General features: G+C 43.5%; 1 protein-coding gene across 1 annotated transcript in view; it reads right to left on the bottom strand.

Moving 5' to 3' along the window:
* The window catches only part of LOC146796344 (3-ketoacyl-CoA thiolase B, peroxisomal-like), a 105,043-nt gene that overhangs the window by 43,083 nt on the left and 40,826 nt on the right, over nucleotides 1-21,134 (bottom strand). Inside the window, exons 3-6 of the mRNA XM_085628868.1 lie at nucleotides 19,182-19,239; nucleotides 17,167-17,246; nucleotides 16,519-16,561; nucleotides 1,417-1,515 (exon numbers count right to left, since the gene is read on the bottom strand). Coding sequence (XP_085484994.1) covers nucleotides 1,417-1,515; nucleotides 16,519-16,561; nucleotides 17,167-17,246; nucleotides 19,182-19,239 — 280 coding nt within the window. The remainder of the gene's footprint in view (nucleotides 1-1,416; nucleotides 1,516-16,518; nucleotides 16,562-17,166; nucleotides 17,247-19,181; nucleotides 19,240-21,134) is intronic.

Raw genomic sequence — 21,134 nt, 5'->3', positions numbered from 1 at the left:
TTTCTTCCCCTAAGGAGGTCGCGATCCCGTCGCGCCTGAGGCTGGTGCAGCTTAAAATACTGCACTGAGTGTATGTGACGGGGCCAAGGCTGGTCCGCATGGGGTTCTCGGAGGATGGCCTGTGCAGGAGGGGGTGTGGTATGGTGGGTACTTTCCTGCACATCATTTGGGAGTGCGGTGTCATTGTGGAATTCTGGAGGGGAGTCCATGCAGTAATGGGGGAGGTGACAGGCATTGCTCTGCAACCGGAGGCGCGGTGCTGTCTCCTGAATATCTGGGGGCCCACTGACCTCGATGAAGCGCGGACCCAATGGGTGACACTGGGTAACATGGTCGCTAAGAGGGATATCGCGCGATTGTGGGGCTCCTCGGGGCCCCCCACACTGACTGCGTGGAAAGAGAACATGGACTGGAGCATGTTTAGGGAGAAGACAGTCTACTGCTCTAGAGGCCGCCCCCGGAAGTGGCACGCCATCTGGGGGCGGTGGAATCAATACAGGGGGGGAATATGTCTTGCCCCTGATCTGGAACCGCCCGAGGAACAGCTTTCCCCCTGACCTTCTTTCCAGCACAGACTGATTTGTGAATTATTTGGGCCTCTGCTGTCCCCCCTCTTCCTCCTTACACTATCTTGTAACTGGTAGATGAGTGGGGTCTGGCCTCCCCTCGGGGCTCTCACCATGGTTTTTTAGTGTTCTTGCCTTGCTGGGGTTTGCTGTGCTTTTTCTGTTTGTTTAAAATTGAACCTTTGCACTTCTCTTTGTAATTTACTGGGGACGCATCACTGTTTCTAATCATCGATGCTGCCGAACCTCCGGGCTGTCGGCTGAATAGCTGTGTCCTGATTTTTAAATAAAGGTTTTCCAAAAAAAAAAAAAAAAAAAAAAAAAAAAAAAGAGTGACTAACGTAAACAGTTCATCAGAAAGGGGGGCTTGTGGATGTCATTGGCTCCGGCCACCAAATTAACATATTGAACAGGTAATGCCAGAACTGAATTGCAAGGGCTGATTTGAGGCCAGTCTAGATGGGCTCACCAAAAATCACTTAGAATCATTAAAAATGATCAACAAACTAAAACCTCGGCCTGACAACTAGTGAGATAACCGGTTTACTTCACTGTGATCAGAAGAAATAGCACTAAGAGTTCTGCAGGCCCAATAAAAGCTGCCAGCTTACTGAAAACCAAACACTGCACGTCAATATCACACATTTCTTTATCCATCACACTGCTGAGTACTGTGGTGCGGTGTCCCATAACATAATAAGAACACCTCAGTGGCCATCACACACAACATAAAAACACTTCCTATATAGCATCAAGAGCAAAGGCTGCACCAATACACTGTATAACACTGTCAATGCAATTTTAGTTATTAAAAACTGGTATATTTACGAACAGAAGAAGTGCCACTTACCCCATAGGGATAATGCAGTCTCTGGCTTTAGGATGATCCAACATGCGGGAACTCACATCTCCTGGAGTTGATGCTGACCTGAGAGTCATGGATTCAACGCTGAAAAAAAAGAAAGCATTGATACTGCATGTTCTATAGTTAACAAGCTCTGAAACAAACAAAGAACATAAAAAGTGCTTCACAAAAATAGATTCCAGAATATGGTCTCTGGCACAAAATTGGTTCACAAAAGGTATAGTTTCGCACATTCAATTACATTTTGGATATATTTGAACAGAAAAGAGGAAAATGTTATCCTTTATGCACGTCCCCGGGTCAAGAAAACAGATATGTTGAGGGGCAGCGTGTATTCTGGTGCCTCTTGGGCACTACCTATACTAAGCAATGCATCATCAAAAAAAAGCTGCTTCAGTGATCTGAAAGGCAGTTGGAAGAAATATACCGGGATCAAGATCACTGCAATAAATCTATGCCACTTATTTTATCACAGTGGACCATTCTCACAAGTGTTGTAGCCATTTTCCCAATTGGAATTGTATTTGCTTATTAACATTAACCTTTTGCAATTGAAACTAAAATTCTGTGTGTAGTACATAATTATTTTCCTTGCATAGGCCGAAGTAGGTCTCATTTAGGCCTGGACTTTGTCTTGTTTCTTGGAGTAGCATGATATCTCATTGACACCACAACCAATGCCTTGTGATCATCACCGTTCGTTGTAATACTGTTTTGTATCTTTCCTAGTCTATTCTTGAGGACAACAACAGCCGTTAACCCATACCCGTGCTATGCTTATTATGAAGATTATCTGTCAGATAGCGCCAACAGCGACACAGGGATGGAAAATACAATTTGGAGTTGTGTTGGTTGAACAAAAGCTTCAGGAATCAGTGTCCAACCCTAGTGTAAGGCGTGCATGTTCTTGAGGTAAACGTTCTTATTACTATCCTGCAAGCAGCATGCTATGCTCCTGGTTAATCCATGGTTTGTACTTGAGAACTTTTTCTATTGGTTGAAAGATGGTCTGCACAAGTGAATAATTGGGAGACATGACTTCTACTGGAGAATTGCCACTTAGCACAGCAAGCCAACTAACCATTCATCACTATGACGCTTGTTCTTCTGCAAATCATGGAGGTAGAGGAGCGAGACAGTGTAGATACAAACCTACAAGCTGTGGCATGAAATGAAATGCAACAAAGATATGTCACTGGTAGTAAATGGTATGGAAAAACACAGCAATCGGGGGGGGGGGGGGGCGCTGTCCCTATTCCTTTTTGCCTTGTATCTAGAAATGCTGACAGCGAGTAGAAGAGTTACCCTCAGGATTAAAGGAGTGCAGCTGGGGAAACAACAGCATAAAATAGCCATGTATGCAGATGATGTGCTGATCATGTTGCGGAACCCCCTGAACTCTACCCCGGCCCTCCAATGAGAACTAGAAATACTTGGCCGGAATGCTGGGTGTAAAATGAATACTAAAATTCACTAATTATGAGCATCAACGCCTCAAACGATATGTAATACACTCTACAAATAATATTCCCATTAGCATAGACAGAACAAGATATAAACTACTCTGGCATCAAAATATTAATAAAGTAGCCAATCCAGACTACGCTGACCAATTGGAGACTGCCCACAGAGACTTGCAGAGTAGGCAGATGAGAGGGGATTATCTCGTTTGGGCCGTACCGAGGCGGTCAAGATGGCCTTCTTACCCAAGTCGTGAACAAACAAACGACGCCTTTGCAACCCCTAGAAGGTATAAAAGCCAAAATACAGCAGTATTTAGAACAAAGTATATGGTCAAGCATTAACACTTTGAGCATTAGAGAGGGGAGGTCTGGAGTTTCCTTGACTGATGCAATATTATTTCGCTGCACAACTTTGATGTATAGTGGAGTGGCATCGCCCGACCTCTAAAGAAACAGCGATGTTTTATGGACAGGGATACATGTGTGGAAGGTCCCCTGGATAGCCAGCAAGGTCAACCCCATATTATTCCCCAGTACTGAGAGCTATCATGGAAGCCTGAGATAGAGCCGGTTTCCGAGGGATTGACGACTTTCTCTTCAGCTATGACTCCCATAATAGGTAATCGTGAGTTTTCACCCGCTATGAAAGGGACAGCATACATAGAATGGCAGCTCACAAACTGTAAACGAGTTGGGGACTTCTACAACATAGAAGGAATCCATTCGCACTGCCATGAATTCTGGAGATTTCCTCCAGAACTGCAGGGGTGGGATCTAAAACCAACAGTGCATGGCCTTAGTTCAGTGCTCCCACTCAGTTAGAGATTCCCAATGGGCCGCAGTCCTAGCACGAACCCACCAGGCTATTTCTACGCAGGCAGAGTTTTCAGGTTACTTATCAGTTCTATCAAATGAGTTTAGGGACACAGAGGTAATCAAAACAATGTGTTCGTCTTGCCGACAACACACTCAAACATTGCTCGAAGAAATTGGGACTTGTTTATTTTAAAGGTCTTGATTTTGTGCAAATTAAATGAACGGTAGTGAATCAGACTGAAAATAAGATTGCAGTTAAAACTGCTGTTATTGAGGGAGCACCAGAGATCCGGGCAGCAAGATGGCCGCACTCCGGTGAGTCTGCCGGCCAAGATCATAATCCGCCATATATCTGAATCCTGAGCGCCCAGCCCCTCTCCCTTCAAGTGAATTTAAGGTCTACAGTTGTGACTGACATGTGTAGCCCTGCAATGGAGCAGGCGGGAAGATAGAGGCTCTACCCTGCTTCAAAGCATCGGCTGGAGATGCAAAGACGACGCTTCTTCCTGCTGTGGGGTTGCGGGAGGTGGCGTTTGGCCAGGTGGCACTGTCTGGGCCCCGGGAACAAGGCAATTAGGCAGCCCACGTGACTACTGGACAGCATGCGTGGGACCACCTCCTGGAGCGCGATGGGGCCCTGGCCTAGGGTGACTACATTGAGAGAGACGATTGGCTGAGGCCACGTGGGAATGAATGATATCAAGCGGCCTTGACCAGGGGAGGCCGCTGCCAATGGAGCTCGTTGGCTCCTCTCGAAGACCTCTAACCGCCCCTGGACGACTACAAGGAGGCTCTGCCACTGAACAGTTGATTGCATGGAATTTGCGGCTGCAGCATGGCCACTAGGTCAAAAGGGCAACACTGAAACAAACGGTCTGCTCATGCCCACAGAGCTCTGCATGACTGTACCTGGGGTGAGGAAGGACCTGCTAGGCCCCCTGTGCATAACCATCTGCCTGTTGCACTGGGCCAACACCTAGAAATAATGATACAAGTCATTTTTGGAGATGCACACACCCCAATGTTCTCGGTAGAGCAGGTGCAGTGCTCTTAGGAAGCACAGTCGCCCCCAGAGGGGCCTCGGTCCCAATCATAACACGCCTCTTTAACCACCGAGATTGGGACACTAGCCTGCGACTAGCTTTGGAGAAACGAGAAATCACATATCAAGGGACCCGAATATCCATCTGCCCAGGTTACACCCTAGCGGTGTAGGCCGTCCAATGAGAATTTTCAGCAACCAAGCGCATACTTGTGAAAGCTGGAGCACCTTACGCACTTGTCTACCCTTACAAGCTACACTTTACAGTGAATGGTTGCACCAAGTTTCTATTCTGATCCAAAGCTGGCTGCCAGATTCTTCGAAAATGCTGTTAACAATGCCACCAACTTCAAATGGAGACACCAGAAGCCACCTCAGTGATGATGACTAATCGCTTGGAGAGGTGAGGACCCACACCCATTGCAGTGCCCCATGACGAAACACCTGACCGTGGGCATGTTCTATTTGACTCCAACATGGACATCCATTCCAGGTCAGTCGGGGGCTCTACAAATGAAACTCTCTCATCCACCCTTCTCTAAGTGAGGGAATGCGACCGTCTGGCCTAATGGCCATCCCTGGGATGATTCCCAATGTAAAGCGGAGTATTTCTTATGTTAGTTGTATTTTGAGGGGATGGGGAAGGGGAGGAAGGGATCCAAATTCTTCAACAATGTTGGGCTGTTGGAGTGGGTGGGGTGGAATATTTAAACGTACCACACACAGGTACATTAGCACTACATTTGCATGGGACACAGACCACCTACTCGGTACTGCATCGTCGCCCTTTAACTCACCCCGAGGTACAGCAGTGCTCCATTACACTGAAGCCAAGATGCCCATGGTGAAATTCCCATCTTGGAACATTAGAGGCATGAACGATGCACAAAACAAGTGCTTGCCTACATCAACCGACATCGTGATGATATAGGCCTGCTTCAGGAAATACATCTAACTACCGTCACTAGGTCCAGAATACGAGCTGACTGGATGGCGGAAGACCACACTGCTCCATATTTAGCATATGCCTGTGGGGTGATATGGAGAGGGATCCCATGGCACACTAACAGGGTGGACTGCGACAGGGATGGTCGATATGTTATTGAGAGGAGAACGCTATATGGACAGACAACATAGCTATCTCTGTATATGGATCTAATTCTGATGACCCTGGGCTTCTGTTCAGCGTTATGGTGCTGCATACTCAGCCTCGGCCCTGGAGCCACAGTATGGGGGAAGTGGGTGGGACACTTTAATGTCATCTTAGACACTACACAGAGTAGATCTAGCAATACTAGACGACCGCATATGTACCCTGCACTCCAACTACACAGCACCACATCAGACAATGACCTGGTGGACGTGTGGGGACTCAGGCATACGAGGGAGACAGAGGTCATGTGTGTCACACACACAACACTTGGTCCTGCATGGACTACTGGCTGGTTACTAGGGATGTCAGCTCCAGAACCGTGAAAGTAGAGCACCTTCCTAGAACACTTTCTAACCATTCCCCAATATTCTTGGAGCTGACAATCGGTGAGAAATGAACACATGCATTCACCTGGAGAATCCATCCATGCTCGCTGCAAGACCATTTATTTCATGAGGAAACACAAACCGGAATCTTAATACTTAATCATTTGCTTCCAATCTGTCTCCTCGGCACAGGCCCACTATGGGAAGCTTTCAAAGTCATGATACAGGGAGCCTCCCTGAACAAATAAATGGGGGTCTTAAAAGCACTACGAACACAACGGCCCCCCCCTTGGAGAGTGCCATCTGAACTCTAGTACCACAACACTATGCAACAGGAGACAGGACGATGCTGGTTAGCATCAAAGCCAAACTCTGGGAATACGATGGCCTAGCTGATAGAGAAACCATATGGCTCAGCAAAGAAGCTACTACCCGGAGATATGGGAGGGTGATAGAGCTGGCAAGACCCTAGCCTAGCGTCGATGCTCCACAGGCCCTGGGCCAGCACGTCACCCAGATCGTGGATAACCATGACCAAATACACACCAACATTGATGACACATAGCAAATCTTCCTACAATTCCATCTCTCTCGCTTTACAGACCACTGTCATGCCCATCCCAGCACAACTGCACAGCTATCTCGACTCTATACAGCTACTGTGGTTAGATGATTAACACAGACAATACATGAACGTGCCCTTTACGATGGAGGACATACAACAGAAAATTAGCAGCATGCCTGGAGACAAAATGCCCAGGTCTAACGAACTGTCGCCCAGTGGCGGGTAGTGACATTTCAAAGTGGTGAGGTGTAAAAGTTGGGGATTACTTTTACGGAGCAAGTGAGAGAGCCCGACTAATACAAGGGCAGTTGGAAGTGGTCTTCCCCTGAGAACAATTTGAAAACAATAGCGTCAAGTCGTGCATTTTAAAACTAGTTTTTTAATAAAGAATTTTGAGGGAACAAAAGAAGGTATAGAAAGCAGTTCTGAAAGTGAAGTCTTGAAACATTTGGAAACATTAAAGATCACCCCATAGTGCATTAAATATGTTCAGAAGTTATTTACGCGTGCAAATCTCAACAGTGCAAAGATTTTTAATTATATTACTTGCACGCACTGCTGTCTCTGCACTGCATCTGGTTGGTGATGTACAGCCCAGGCCAGTTTCTAGATGAACCTGACCCAGCCCAACTGTCCTTCGTCAGCTCATGAAATCCTAATTACCAGCCATGCTTGATAAGTGACTGACTCAGCTATTGACAAAGAACAATGCCAGGTATGTGAATGACTGACTCCTTGCCAAATGTATTTGCAAACTGCCTCTTTCAAACTGTCATCTACAATGGGCTCCAGCAGCCTGTCCATCTTGGCAGATGGAGTTATCTAATGTTATTTTGGGTAATTTTTAGAAGGAGGGCTGTGTCTAGCATAGCACCTATGGGCAATAATGCCCGCTCCGTGGTGACTGGCTGGAGACCACTGTCTTGAGCATCATGCATGGAGCTTAACTACTTGCGGCAGCTGTAGAATGGAGCCCACTGTCCTGCCTGTTGTAAACACCCCTATTCCCATCTAGACAGATTCGCACACAACCTCTAGTGATGCAAGTGGTTTCTTAAATATTAGAGGAGAGCCTATGAAAGAGTCTGTTTGAGTCGGTTTTAGGTAACCAGCAAATTCCAGACTCGCATCGCTTCTCTTTCAGTACAGGGTTCTTTCAGCTCTGCTGAGGCACCTCAATGCCAGGATGCAAGGGCCTCTGATATTCTGTGCCAAGGGGTCAACACACAGCTCTGAAAATGCACATCTGCTGCTCTTAAACCGATGGTCCACAGACCGCTCTGCCAGAGCACCTCACTGCTGAGCAGCACCGACACTTTCTATTCCAAGCACATATTATCTAATCATATACAGACTATTTTCATCAATGTTTGTAAGAACTCCGAAGGTATGAAGTCGGAGCGGTTTAAAAAACACACAAAAATAATCAAATCAAGGAAAAAGTCCCAGAAAAGCAGCACCCTGACAGCCACATCTTACAGTGGACTTTGCACCCCATCCCATGAGATGCGATCCTTCACCAAGAGCCGTTGGGTGAGATCTGTTGCCCGTGAGGTTTGGGTGGGCGGACTCTGGGTGTCACATTCCTTAAGACCACAGACAGCGAGAGTAACATGTCTTGCGGGGTCACGTTGGGGTCCGCAAACTTCCAAATGCCCCATTTTCACTACTTGCACCGAGCCTGGCCAATGGACTGGGATGGGATAACGGATCCTGGCTTGGCCGCGTGGGACATTCCCAGTGGCCGAGACACCTCCAGGTCTGAATCCAGTTACACCTTGGTGGGACCCCGACAGACACAGAGGACCCTCCCTGCTATAAGGAAGTTCTTCCTAGACGGTGCATTCCTTACCACGCAAGCAGTGAGTGCAGACCTCGAGAGCAAGCTTCTGGATGTCTTCCTGGTTCATCAGCTTCGAGCTGCTTGCGGGTTGCTGTATGAATTGTTCCCGGATGCATCCCTGGCGCTTCAAGCCCTAGATCTACTACTCAAGGCACAGACTCAGCGTAAGCGAAATCACCAACTTAGACACCATTATGCAGGAAAAGACCCCTGTTTTCATACCTCGGCCAGGGACCTCTGGCAGCGAGACCTAGATACTGAACTTACAGATGAACAGTGGCTGTATTGCTGATTGCTGACAGGTGCACTCTCGTCCAACTACAGGCTTCAACTGATGCACTTCAAATACCTACACAGGCTATATAGCACTCCTACTCCACTATGCAAAATGAGGTTAGCAGAAGACACTAGATGCAAGTTGTGTGGGACTTTTGACACAGACTTTATACAGATGGCCTGGGAGTGGCCTGGGGTGGCGGCATTCTGGGAGATGGTGCTTGATATGGTGGACCACATTGTGGACCTCAAGCTCCCCAGGTCCCTGATTATATTACTATCAGGATATGTTAGATGTTCCCAGAGGCGTGCGCCCTCTCACTGCCACCCTCCTGCTCCTGGCCAAATATCGAATGACGATGCATTGAGTGGAGGTGGCCTGCCCTCCAACTTAAGGACTGGATACAGGACACAGTATAGTGTCATAAACAACTGGACAACTATTGGGATCTCATCTCATGCCACCACAGATGAAACCAAAAGATATCTGGGGCCTGCTTGTTACTTATCTGGTCCTTCATGAACATATGACCACGCCAGTCCAAACTACACCCTCACTGATGAGCCCGGAGGCAGACCCAGAGAGTCACTCGGACACCGATCCGGCGCGCCTTGCTGCAATGCTGAATGCCCCAGCAACAGTCTGATGAAATAAAGCTGAACAGCAGAGTCTCGACAGGCATTCTTGGCGTGGCAGAGAAGTGCGTGATGGGGTACACTGAGAGGGGAGACCACCCCAGTGCTTTTATCTAAAAGAAGAGGGCACTGAGACCTTGAAATAATGCCATGAACACCCGAGTGATCTTCAATGTCCTCTGTTATCTTTCATTATGCTGTTACTGGGAATGTCTGCAACACACAAATCGCAATAAAAAATTATATTATTAAAGTAAACATAGGAAACATTTCAGGCATGTTTCCAACCCTTACACTGATTTAATAGGCTAAAGCATTACATAGCATCCCTGCCTTTCGCGCATTTGGAATGGAACACACAGCATAGCTTTTAAAATAGCAGGTCAGGCTGTTTGTTATCAGAGTTCTGTCATAGAAGGGCAGGCTGTGCTTTAGTCAAGGACAGGAGTTTCAGCACAGCTCCATGCAGCCGGCTCTCCTGATACACCTCTCCGACTGCGAGCAAAGTCTGGATCAGGAATCAGCAAAGCTGCATGTCCTCTGGTAATAACCTATAGAGCGAAGATCTCTCCTAATCAATGGTCAAAAACCTGTAAATTTATAGGACTTTAGCCACTGGTTGGGTCAAATGTTTTAAAAACAAATCGGAGTTTGAGCCATTGTTATCTACTAAATGTAAACTATTACAGCCTCATATATGCAAGCTTAACGCCACATATTTACATTAAAGGACAGAGCTATGTTAGCCTTGAGCAGTTAGAGAGATGCCATGATGACAGGTGTGTAAACATAAGCATAATGGCGTATGATGTCAGCCTACAGTGAAGAGTTCCATTTTGAAGATAAAAATAGAAACAACGAATGTCTGCCGGCATAGGAGTTGTGCATCCAACCCAATCCTTCCCCGCCCCACCACTACTGCCCCGGAGCAGCTGCCACTGATCTGCAGCCAGACAGGCCATCACAGCAGTATGGGGGAAAAGAACAGGCACCGAAATATGGGGCTTGGCTCCACACGCTTTGGAAGCTTCTAGACAAGGAAAAGCTCTCAGCAGCCTTCGAGAACCGGAGAGACCACTTCGAGAAAACCTTGGGTCAGTGCCTTGACAGAACATGGAGTGCTCACCTGTCCCAGATATGTCAGCATCCTCTGCATTACCTATTCACAATGATCCTATTATATAACAGGCATACAAAGCCGGTCTGATTCAAACCTAGAGATGGGTAACCGTGGGCTGGGACAACATATATGCGAACAGTGATAAAGGCTTCATGTGATGCAGTCATTGATTGTATGGGGGAGGGAGAGGGGCGGGCGTTGACAGGTTCTTTTTTTTTTTAGGCTATGTGCACTTGAAATTTTTACATTAGTGCTCTCAACATATATTACAGGTTGCCTGAGCAAGACTGGACAGGGATATAACACTCCATCTGGAGTTTACGCATACAAAACAGCAATGATGGAAGTCTTGTTTACAAGCATTTCTGGCAACACATTTAATACAACCGATTGGTAAGCATTGTTTAGATTGCAATTGTTGAGCACATTAGCATGATGTGAATTTGGAAATCTTTGACAATAGTGATATTTGCTTGGCTTATAGGACATTTGGCCAATCACTTTGCAGACAAACAAGGAAATAGATATCAGCACTCACCTGAAAGATTTTCAGTACAGAAGTCAAATTATCACTGCAATATTTTCATTACATATAGATAAGCAATATATTACCATGAAATAAATATAAAAAAGTTCTAGCTTATGCAGATGATGTGGCAGTCGTCACAGTGGATGTAGTTAATATGATGAGACGTATTGAAATTCTGACGTCAGAATTTGGTGCCGTGTCCGGCTACAAACTGAATTTACATAAAGCACAAGTTCTTTTCACTGGTTCCGATGCTTTATTAGGGTTTAATACAGTCACAGAAGCCACTTATTTTGGGGTTAAAATTGCCTCGAATGTACAAACTATTGTTAACCTAAACTTTGATCCAATCATAATCACATCTAATAAAATGTTAGAAAACTTAGATTACCTACATTTATCCTTATACGGTAGATGTAATGTTATTAAGATGGTGGTTTTTCCTAAATTCCTCCATTTATTCCGCACGATCCCACTTCTGCTACCTAACTCAATCTTCACAAAGATTGAAAGAATGTGTTCTCGTTTTATTTTGGGGTACAAGAGGACAAGGAGAGCCTTTAAAAAACTTAGCTTACCAAGGGCGAGGGGGGGACTGAATATCCCTCAATTTCAGTATTATTATTGGGCGGCCATGCTCGAACATATGGGGATTCTGTTCTTTGGTACTCAGGCATATATAGACCCTGCTGTCTCTCCATCTATATATGAGCTTATTGTGAGTCCGGAAGCCAGATATATGTTCTCTAAATGTTTTGAGCCCAGTTACTACAAAAGAACCCGCTTTAAGATTTTGGTGGCCGCTGCTGTAGTTTGGTCTAAAATCTGTAAAGTTTCATTCTAAAGGAATATAATCGTTATATCCCTTTAGGAATACAAGGGAAACTCCCCTCAATTTTCTGTGACTACACTATGCGGAGATGGAATACCCAGGGGATCAGAACCATCGGGGACCTCTTCATAGATAAAAAATTGATGTCATTTTTAGAACTCCAAGAGAGGTTTGGGCTGCAACGGACGGACTTCTTTAAACATCTCCAAATCCGAAGTCTCTTAGATAATCTTGATCTAAGAGGGCAGATCAGCTTGGAAAAGAATTTGATCTTGGAATGTATAAAAGGAAGATGTAAGATCTCTCAACTTTTCAAAATAATAACAGTATCCCAGCAGGACGACCTTCTTTATTTTGAGCATCGATGGGAGAGGAGGTTAGGGATAGTAGGTGTTGATTTACAATCAGCACTGAACCTAGCCGACGCTGTTATTTTCTCAGGTAGTCTTAAAAGTCAATATTACATGGCCATTTTTGATTTATATTACTCTCCAGCGAAGATAGCTAAGTGGGGAACAAATTGAGGGGTCCTATGCCCTAGATGCACCCTGAGGGCAGCTGATCTGGTGCATATGTTTTATGACAGTCCTATGCTTACCCCTTTGCTCAATGAGATACAATGTTTTCTGAATTTAGGCCTTGGGGTTTCTGCTGAAATCACTTCTCAATTAGTGTTATTCGGATTTGAGTTTGGAGTAAACATTAGAAATCGCTCAACCCCCGAGAAGGCTATTCTGTATGGCTATTCTCCGTTTATGTATTACCTCCCAATGGTTAAGTCCAGACCCACCGTCTTTTTTCACATGGAAGGCTAAACTACTATCTCTGTATAATCTGGAAATCGCTTTGTACAAACTTAAAGCTAGGAAATTTGGGTTTGCACTATGGGCCCCAATAAGGAATTGGGTTTGATTGCCCTTTTTTCTTTTTTTTCCTCTTCTGTTTCTATGTACTGTTTATGCAATGTAACGATAACGGTTTTCTGTATGCAACCATGTTGTTATCATCAATGCTGATTTATTAAAAAAAAAAAAAAAGAAAGAAAGAAAAGAAAGAAATATAAATGTATATTGATTTATTCAGGACATGCAACTTGACATACACATTCATGAGATTAGATTACGTTACTTTCTTTTGTTTTATAGAACAAATGACCTCCTGGTGAAGGACCCGAGAGGTCCGAAGTGCATTAAGGATGAGATTTAATTTGTGATGAAAGAGCATATTGTGAATTCAATGAGAATGATGTATAGTAACAATGAAGTTGAACTATTGAAGTCTTCTAATTGCAAAGATGTTGATTAAAACAGATGTGGGAATTTGAAATACTAATTGGTAAAAAAAAATTATTTTCCAAACGTCTTTTTAAAGATAGTTTTTGGAGATTTTATTGGAACCCACAAGGAACTACAAGGAGTGCAGGTGAAAAAACTCTTACTTTGCCATAAGAACAGGGCGGTCTGGCAGCACCAGACTTTGAGTTGGTCTATCTCTGTGCGCAAACGCTGTATGCATATTATTGGCTGTACCCTCTACTCTATATGGCAAGTGTTATGGGAGTAATAGGTTACACCCACTACACCAGCCCCTCACACACTTTCCTCTATTGCTAAGCACCTTTAGCTCAATCACGTTGGCAAGACTAGCCACATTGGCTGTGCAGACCATGGGGACTGATTGCCTCCTCACCCTAAAAATCTGGGTACCGGGAAAGGCTGCTCAGGTGTTGCATCTTCATGTACTCCATCTTAATGTTTCATAATTATATGCACTAAGAGGTAGATTTGATGGATTCGCCAACATGCATGTCCCAAACTACAAGTCTCCAAGCTTAACCAAACCCTGACTTACACTTGCAGCTGTATGCAGTGAAACCATCTGACCCAATTTCATAATCCATTCTAAAACATAACATAGATGCTTCTGCACAAACCCAGCATGCACAGCACACAGAGGACTTACACTTCCCTTTGACTAAAAGATTATGTTACTAGCTACTCACTTATCGCCATTCTATCAACTTCATCTAAAGTCACCCACACCTAAAGTGTACTACACAATATTCAAATGCCATCACCAACTAAACACACAGTGAACAAAAGGAAAAGAGATAACAAAAAATATAAGACAACATATTGCTCAACCAGGTAAGCAGCCAATTATTCTCTCACATTGCATGACACCAGTATTGCACAACCCAAGACTGTAACAAACCACAGATAAAACTAAACTTTTTAGGGCCTGCCAATGTACAGCAACAATACCCTACTCGCCCTGACCCAACACCACCACAGGACTTTGTCTGTATGAGATAGGAAATGATGACGAACAACATAACGGCCATAGGACCCAGGCATGCTCACCCTGCAGCCAACACCAGCTTCTGACTCACTAATTCCAGTCTGCCAGAATAAGGGCCTGTTTTAGAATATGGCTAATGGAATTATTATTTACCATTCTAGCACATGGCCCACCTTCACCAAGGCGATGCAAGAAAATCTCACCTTCGTCAAGGCAGTGTGGAAGAAAGTCCACAAGCAACAGATTCGCTTTCTTATAAAGGTGGCACGCTTCATCTTCTTCTATGTTACAGCTATCATGGGGCATTATGCTGCTGCTTCTTCTGAGTCACACAAAAAAGCAGAGTAACCAACCTGCAGAAAATTGGTTTACATTTGACAGGCTCCTGCTACTCGCTGAGCGAGATGGCTACTGCAGCTGTCTGCCCATATATGAAGCAATGGACTACAGATGTTTCTCTGCTTGACTGGGCCCACATCTGTGTGCTTGCCAAAAAAAGCTGCAGCCTCAGTGGTGTGAGCTGTGGGCTGCAATGCCATAGGGACACACATTGTATCCTCATCTCAAGGGAGAAAGAGGCTGTGTTTGTTTTCTAATGTTTAAACCAGTGACGTGCAAATTGCCACACACAGCTGCAATATGCACATCATCAAAGAGTTGTATTTTATGCTGCCAAGAAAGCAATGATGACTGTTCTGGCAGGTGTTTTTCCTATTACCAGGGAGAGATGGACTACTAGGTCACGGATATGAGGCCACGTAATGCAGATTTCCAAACTCGTGCTGCTCATCACTGTTAATATAAAACGATGGCGTTTCTACTGTAGGCTGCGACCTGAAAATCAAAATGCCAATGTATGATCTGGCAAACAGCATAATGCTTCTGTGTAACTAACTCGGCCCACTATAAAATATCATGCCCAAAATGCAAAGTTCATATGATGCAAAACTCAACTGGGAATTAAATCTTCTGTTTTTGCAACAGATTCGCATGTGCATGTGCATGCGTGCATGTAGATGTTGAATGACAGTGATTTTTCAAAAAGGTTTAAATACATTTAGAGACTTGATTTTTATGATTATGATGCAGTCCATACTAATGCAGTGACACAAATCTGGTATAGACAAGGCAAACGTTATGGTCTTCATAAAGGCCCCATCCTGATGGAAAAACCCCCACACACCACTATTAGTGGGCCCAAGAAGACATTTCTCTCCTATATACTCCTGTGATTTTATGTAATGCGTACCTATAGGATGTTTCAGTCACTTGAATATTGCTTTCTTGTGTTCGCCAACAGTGTTAAGGAGGATGGACCATCCAGAAAAGAAGGGAATAGTGGAAAGATTTAATAGGACCATCGAAGAGAGCATGCAGCTTGTAAGGAGTTGTGGTAATGACTAACAAAAGATAGCTACATTGTCTGCAATTCTTTAAGTCACAATCCTATCTTGCAACTACTCTTTCCAATAACTCATGATAAAAGTATGAAAATTACTTTTTGCCATAACACAGTGACTCCTGTCCTTAGCCAGCTACAACTGGGAAGACACAGGACAACCATAAGAAACACTCCTCTAATTCCATTCTATTAAATCATCCACTACACCACTTATGTTTTTCTGAACTATTAACTGCCATTATTGGCCTCCAGTGGTACCACTCTCTTTACTGCAATAGAGCGATCCTGGCTTCAGTGAGAAGGAAAACCAGCCCAGTTGTCACAGACATGTAGAGAAAAATAAAAACACTTCATTGTTTAATTTGTCTTAATGTTCTGCTGCATAAAGGGTCACTGCCCCACCTCAGAGAAGTAAGTGGTTTTTACTGCCACTGTGTGCAAGCGCCATCCCTTACTTAGCTGATGGGTGAAAGTAAACCTGTATACTACATATCTGCAGGAAAAAAGGGCAAAGCATCATCCAGCACAGGGTACCTTAAAAAAGCACAACTCAGGAACACATAACTGCCAACTTCGGAATGCTGTATTTGTGGTTGTATTCTGGTAGTGATGGCCTATAAATGTATCATTCTGGTAGCTGCCCAGCTCCAAACATTCACTCAGGGTTCTAAGGAAAAAAAGAACTACTCAAACAAGAATGTATTTGAAAATTAGATGTCTCGGTCTACCATATGTTGAACAAACAAATTAAAAAACATTTTTAAAAAACGGAAATATACTTACCCGCAGGCCAAGCCAATGTCGTATGAACCATTTCTGATACCACCTGGAACAGAAGGAGTGCTCACATTTTAAAACCAAGACTAGTAACTTTTTCAGTGAATATGAGGGGTTATACATTTTCAGTGCTTCCACTACAACTTGCGTCTTACAATAAAGGCCTCTTGGCTGTTTGCTTTATGGATTAAGGAGACACGTTTACGGTTTCCTTTCTGGAGAAAATTCCTTTCTGGAGAAAGAGAGACGTCTGCTATCTTGTATTGAATTTTTTTTAAATAGACATAAGGAGGCTACACTATACCCTATAGATGCATGCACAGCGATGCATGCACACATACAGCATTCCGAGCAACCCAAGTTTCATGACTCATAACGGAGTATGCGTGATGACGCGTGCACACATACAGGTCATGGTGCTTTTCTTTAGTTGTTTCTTGGTGATACAGCACAACATCTGCTAAAAGCAGTTTTTCTGCTGGTGCTGAACAGCATTGGTAAAAAGCATTGGCAAAGTCTAACCGGTATGCGTTATTAGGCATAAGGTAGGCCCTATTGGCTTTTCCAATGCTTGCTTTAAGAGAAGGAACAGTGGCACAAAATAAGCAAACTACAAAATAATTTTATTTGGGCTAGGTAAAATAGTGTTCTTACCGGCTATATTGATAACAGCTTGCAAACCTGAGGAACACTGCCTGTTAACACAATACACAGGAACAGACTCTGGAAAACCACTAAAATACAAAAAGAAAGTCAGTCAGCCACTAAATCAAGCAAACCCAGACATCCCTTTCCACCATCATCAGCCAAAGTCATTCAGGGAAAAATCATTACAATGATATTGAAATCTCTTTCAAATTACGGTCATTAAATAAAATTCACCATCCACTCCCATCGCAGGTTTCTTTTCTTTTAATAAAGTATTCACTTGATCCTCTTTCTACTTTATGCTGGATCACCTGAACAATATTACCAACAGAGGGGTTATGGAGAAAACTTGGTAAAGTATTGACTGCAAGAATCAGTTCTTAGATTTGACCTCTCTTGACCATTGTTTAGATAGGTCGATTAATAAGTGATACAGGAGTTTTAAAAAAAGCCAATGGTTGAAAGTTATTTGAAGTTTTCTTCTGAAATGACAACAGACAATGATTGTATGGTATGCCGGGACATATATTTGTGGACCCTTCAATTTAGTAAATTAAAATGTGTTGCATGACCTTGGTTACAACGTCAAATACTGGATTGGAATTTACAAAGCCTGCGCAATCCTAAAGAAAAGTTTTTGAAAATAATGCTCACATCTGAACCTCAAATTTTTTAGCTTAGCTTTTTGAGATAATTTATATAAGGTAGAGAACAGACCATGCACCAAAGCGAATGGTGTTGAAGCTTTTATTGCCTCACCACTGTAGATGAGCTTAAACTACCACACTGGTTCCTTCCCAAATTCAGAAACCGCATAACAAGATCACTTGCTGACATTCTCCTTCACCCCTAAATCAAAAAAAAAACTCCTTAGGCTAGCACTGATGCACAATTAGGTCAAGGACGGCACCGCCAACGCTTCCTCACAATGTTACACTCTTCGATTATGTCCAATGCAGTAACATAAGCCAAATTCCTCATCGAAATGCATCCATAATGTCACTCCACCTATGTACTAGAATATTACTGTCCCTAGACTTTTTGAAAGGCCACTGCTTTCCTCCATCCACCTGGTTTTATTTAGGCCCATAACCTGACCAGAGGGCCCCAGCACCTGACAACCTCTGGCTCTCAATCCATTCATCAGTATCCATGCGATGGCCACATCATGCCCTCTGCTCCGCACTCCATGCCCCTGCACAGCCTACAAAAGTTTCTAATGTTTTGCCGTTGCTTGATCCAGAAAGGTTACGCCGTCCTTCCTCCCACTGCTCCGGGGTCACACCAGAAAAGCATCTACTCAAAGAGTCTTTTATGATAAATACGAAGGCAAAACTCAACCAGAGATGTACATTTAAACACTAAAGTCTGACCTGCGTGTTTTCTGTATGCACAAGAACAACAGCACTTCTATTACTGGTGTTGAACCCACTGGGGAATGGGAGAAAGAAATTGAGGGAAGAGGGGAAGCTTGCTGCAGAATGTGTTATACTTGTTCAAAGGAGCAAAAGAGTAAGATACAAGCAGATAAAGGGGGAAAAGGTGGTGGATTCAAATGGCTTACAATGGCTGGTTAGCTTGTACTGCCAGTAAAGTTTAGATACAGTCCAGTTGAAGGTTTGGGAGCCCAGCTGGGAAGTTGCTTGGAAAAGTTAACACCTTTGTCTATTATGTCTGTTAAAGCAAGATAAACTACAAAACTGTACATAGAACACATCTTCATACTCAACAAATACAAGATTCTCCTGTACAGAAGCTGGTTTGTTTTATAGGTTTAGGTGAACTAGAGGCAGAAAGGTATTGGACCACGAATATTACACAATGTGCACGTTTGGCTCCTATTTAAAAACTTGAAGAACAGCCTGTTTCTCCAAATCGCCTAACTTCTTAGGATTTGCATAGTTCAGCCTCAGCTAAACTGTGTGTGAACTCCATCAGACACACAATGAGCTCATTCAAACAATGTATCACAAGAATAGCACGTCATCAGATTGCAACGTAAGGGAAATGAAGCTATTTACCCCAGAAACTGAGCAACTCGTGCAACAAGGGCTCCGGCTCCAGGCTGCAAAACATTGCCTAGGTGTAAAAAGGAAGAATGGTTGAAACGTTTTAGTCTTGACAGGTTAACACACATACACAGTTCCAGAGGGCTACAAAGCATGCTAAATCTAGAGCCTTTCCAGGATATTTCAATACATCTTGGGCCTGTGTTCAGGAAACTTGGTAGCAAAACATGTAACTTCTAACCCTATTTCACAGTGGGTCATTGTCATTTAGGTGCTTCTTGTCCCCTGTTCAAACAATTGATGATGGATATATAGACAATATGTGTGGAAAATGTTCAGATGTAGTCACTGAACTTAGTTCAATTTACTTAATTTATATATTCTGGGCATATCACCTGCTTTTAAACATAGAGGCTCAAATATTTTTTTCTGTTTGGTCAAAGATCCACCCAAGACAAAGGACACTCCTTTGATCTACTTTGCGCATCAGAAAATACTGAGATTATTGATCCCTTTTACCATCACTAGACAAGGGGCCTGATTCACATATATAAACCAACAGTTTTAAGTTCGCTTTCTTTGGGATTCACAAACTACGAGTTTATAGAAAATTTAGACTGGAGATTCAGCAGTTGGGCAGAGAACTCGACCCATAAAAACATTGGAAAAGTTCTCCATCTCGACTGTGGAGTTTCCGCAGTCGTAAACTAACTATTAACTCAGTTTGTGACCAGCAAGAATAAAAGTAAACTTACACAAAAGCGTAAGCTCACCTTTGTGAATCAGACCCATGATCTATTCCTCGACAAGAGATCTGTTCCGTTCAAAACATTCAGAATAATCTGGAAACATGTGAATCGCCACGTCCTTTCCTCCTGGCTTCCAAGTGACCCAAAGATTTTACCATACTTACTGCCAGTGATAGCATCCTTCTGCATAGAACTCAAGAGTTAGAATGAACAATAATACATTTACTTGAAGGAAGCAGGACATAGCATTTTGGGTGTATCACAGGCCCCCGCAACGGCTCTAAAAGCTGCGCTGCCATTTTTAGCCCACTTGGTTTTCAGCACAGAAGTCATTGTCATCATCATCACATATATTTATTCGGTTTTCACATGAAAACCATAAGCGAACACACAAATATAACAGTTAAAACATCATGAAGCAAAATATAAAAAAGTTAAAATACATGTATGGCCATCACAATGACTTATCGGGAGAAAACACATCATGAATCGGAATAAAATCTTTCACATTTGAACAGCACCTGATAAAAAGAGTTAAAATAAGTGAACACATCAGGTAGTAACATTAAATAAAACAGAGCGGGCAAACTTGTGCAAAATATTTATCAACAAACAGAGGTGAAATAAAAGACTTTCGCAGTCTTTTGTAAAAAGTCCAAAACATAATAAAGTGCAAGGTATCCTGAGGTGAATGATTATCACAGCTAAATGGGATGGGAGCTGGGCCAAAGGAGTTGCCACAGGGGACTGCTATCAGATTATGGAATAAAATTAATCTGAAACGTATTTACCAAAACCAATGATGATCAGGCATGTTGTAAGGTATGGGGCGATTAAAAGAGTTGTCTATATGGGTAGATAAGATCTGACAGTTTTATCCTTGGCCACAGAAGGATCTCACACTTGCCCTCCAATTCAGATCCAAGAGTGGTCGTTTGTAGCTAATAATTCAGAGTGATAAAATAAATCTGGTTGCCCCAGCTTTGTAAAGCTGTCCTTTAAGTAACTAAGCCACGGAATGCTAATCATGCGATCAAGGGACAAACAGTCATGTAAAACTAAGCGATTAAGATGTTCGGCAGGACTTGTCTAACACAGATATTCAAAGGAGAAGGGTCGTGGCAACAAAATACCAAGTTCCTCATGATAATAATAGAGGATGTGTGTTGAGAGAGAAAAAGAAGTCCAATCAAAAACGTATTCTCTAAAACATGAA

This window comes from Triturus cristatus, chromosome 10 (assembly GCF_964204655.1).
Source record: "Triturus cristatus chromosome 10, aTriCri1.1, whole genome shotgun sequence".
NCBI lineage: Eukaryota > Metazoa > Chordata > Amphibia > Caudata > Salamandridae > Triturus > Triturus cristatus.
This window is presented reverse-complemented; position numbering and strand designations above follow the sequence as displayed.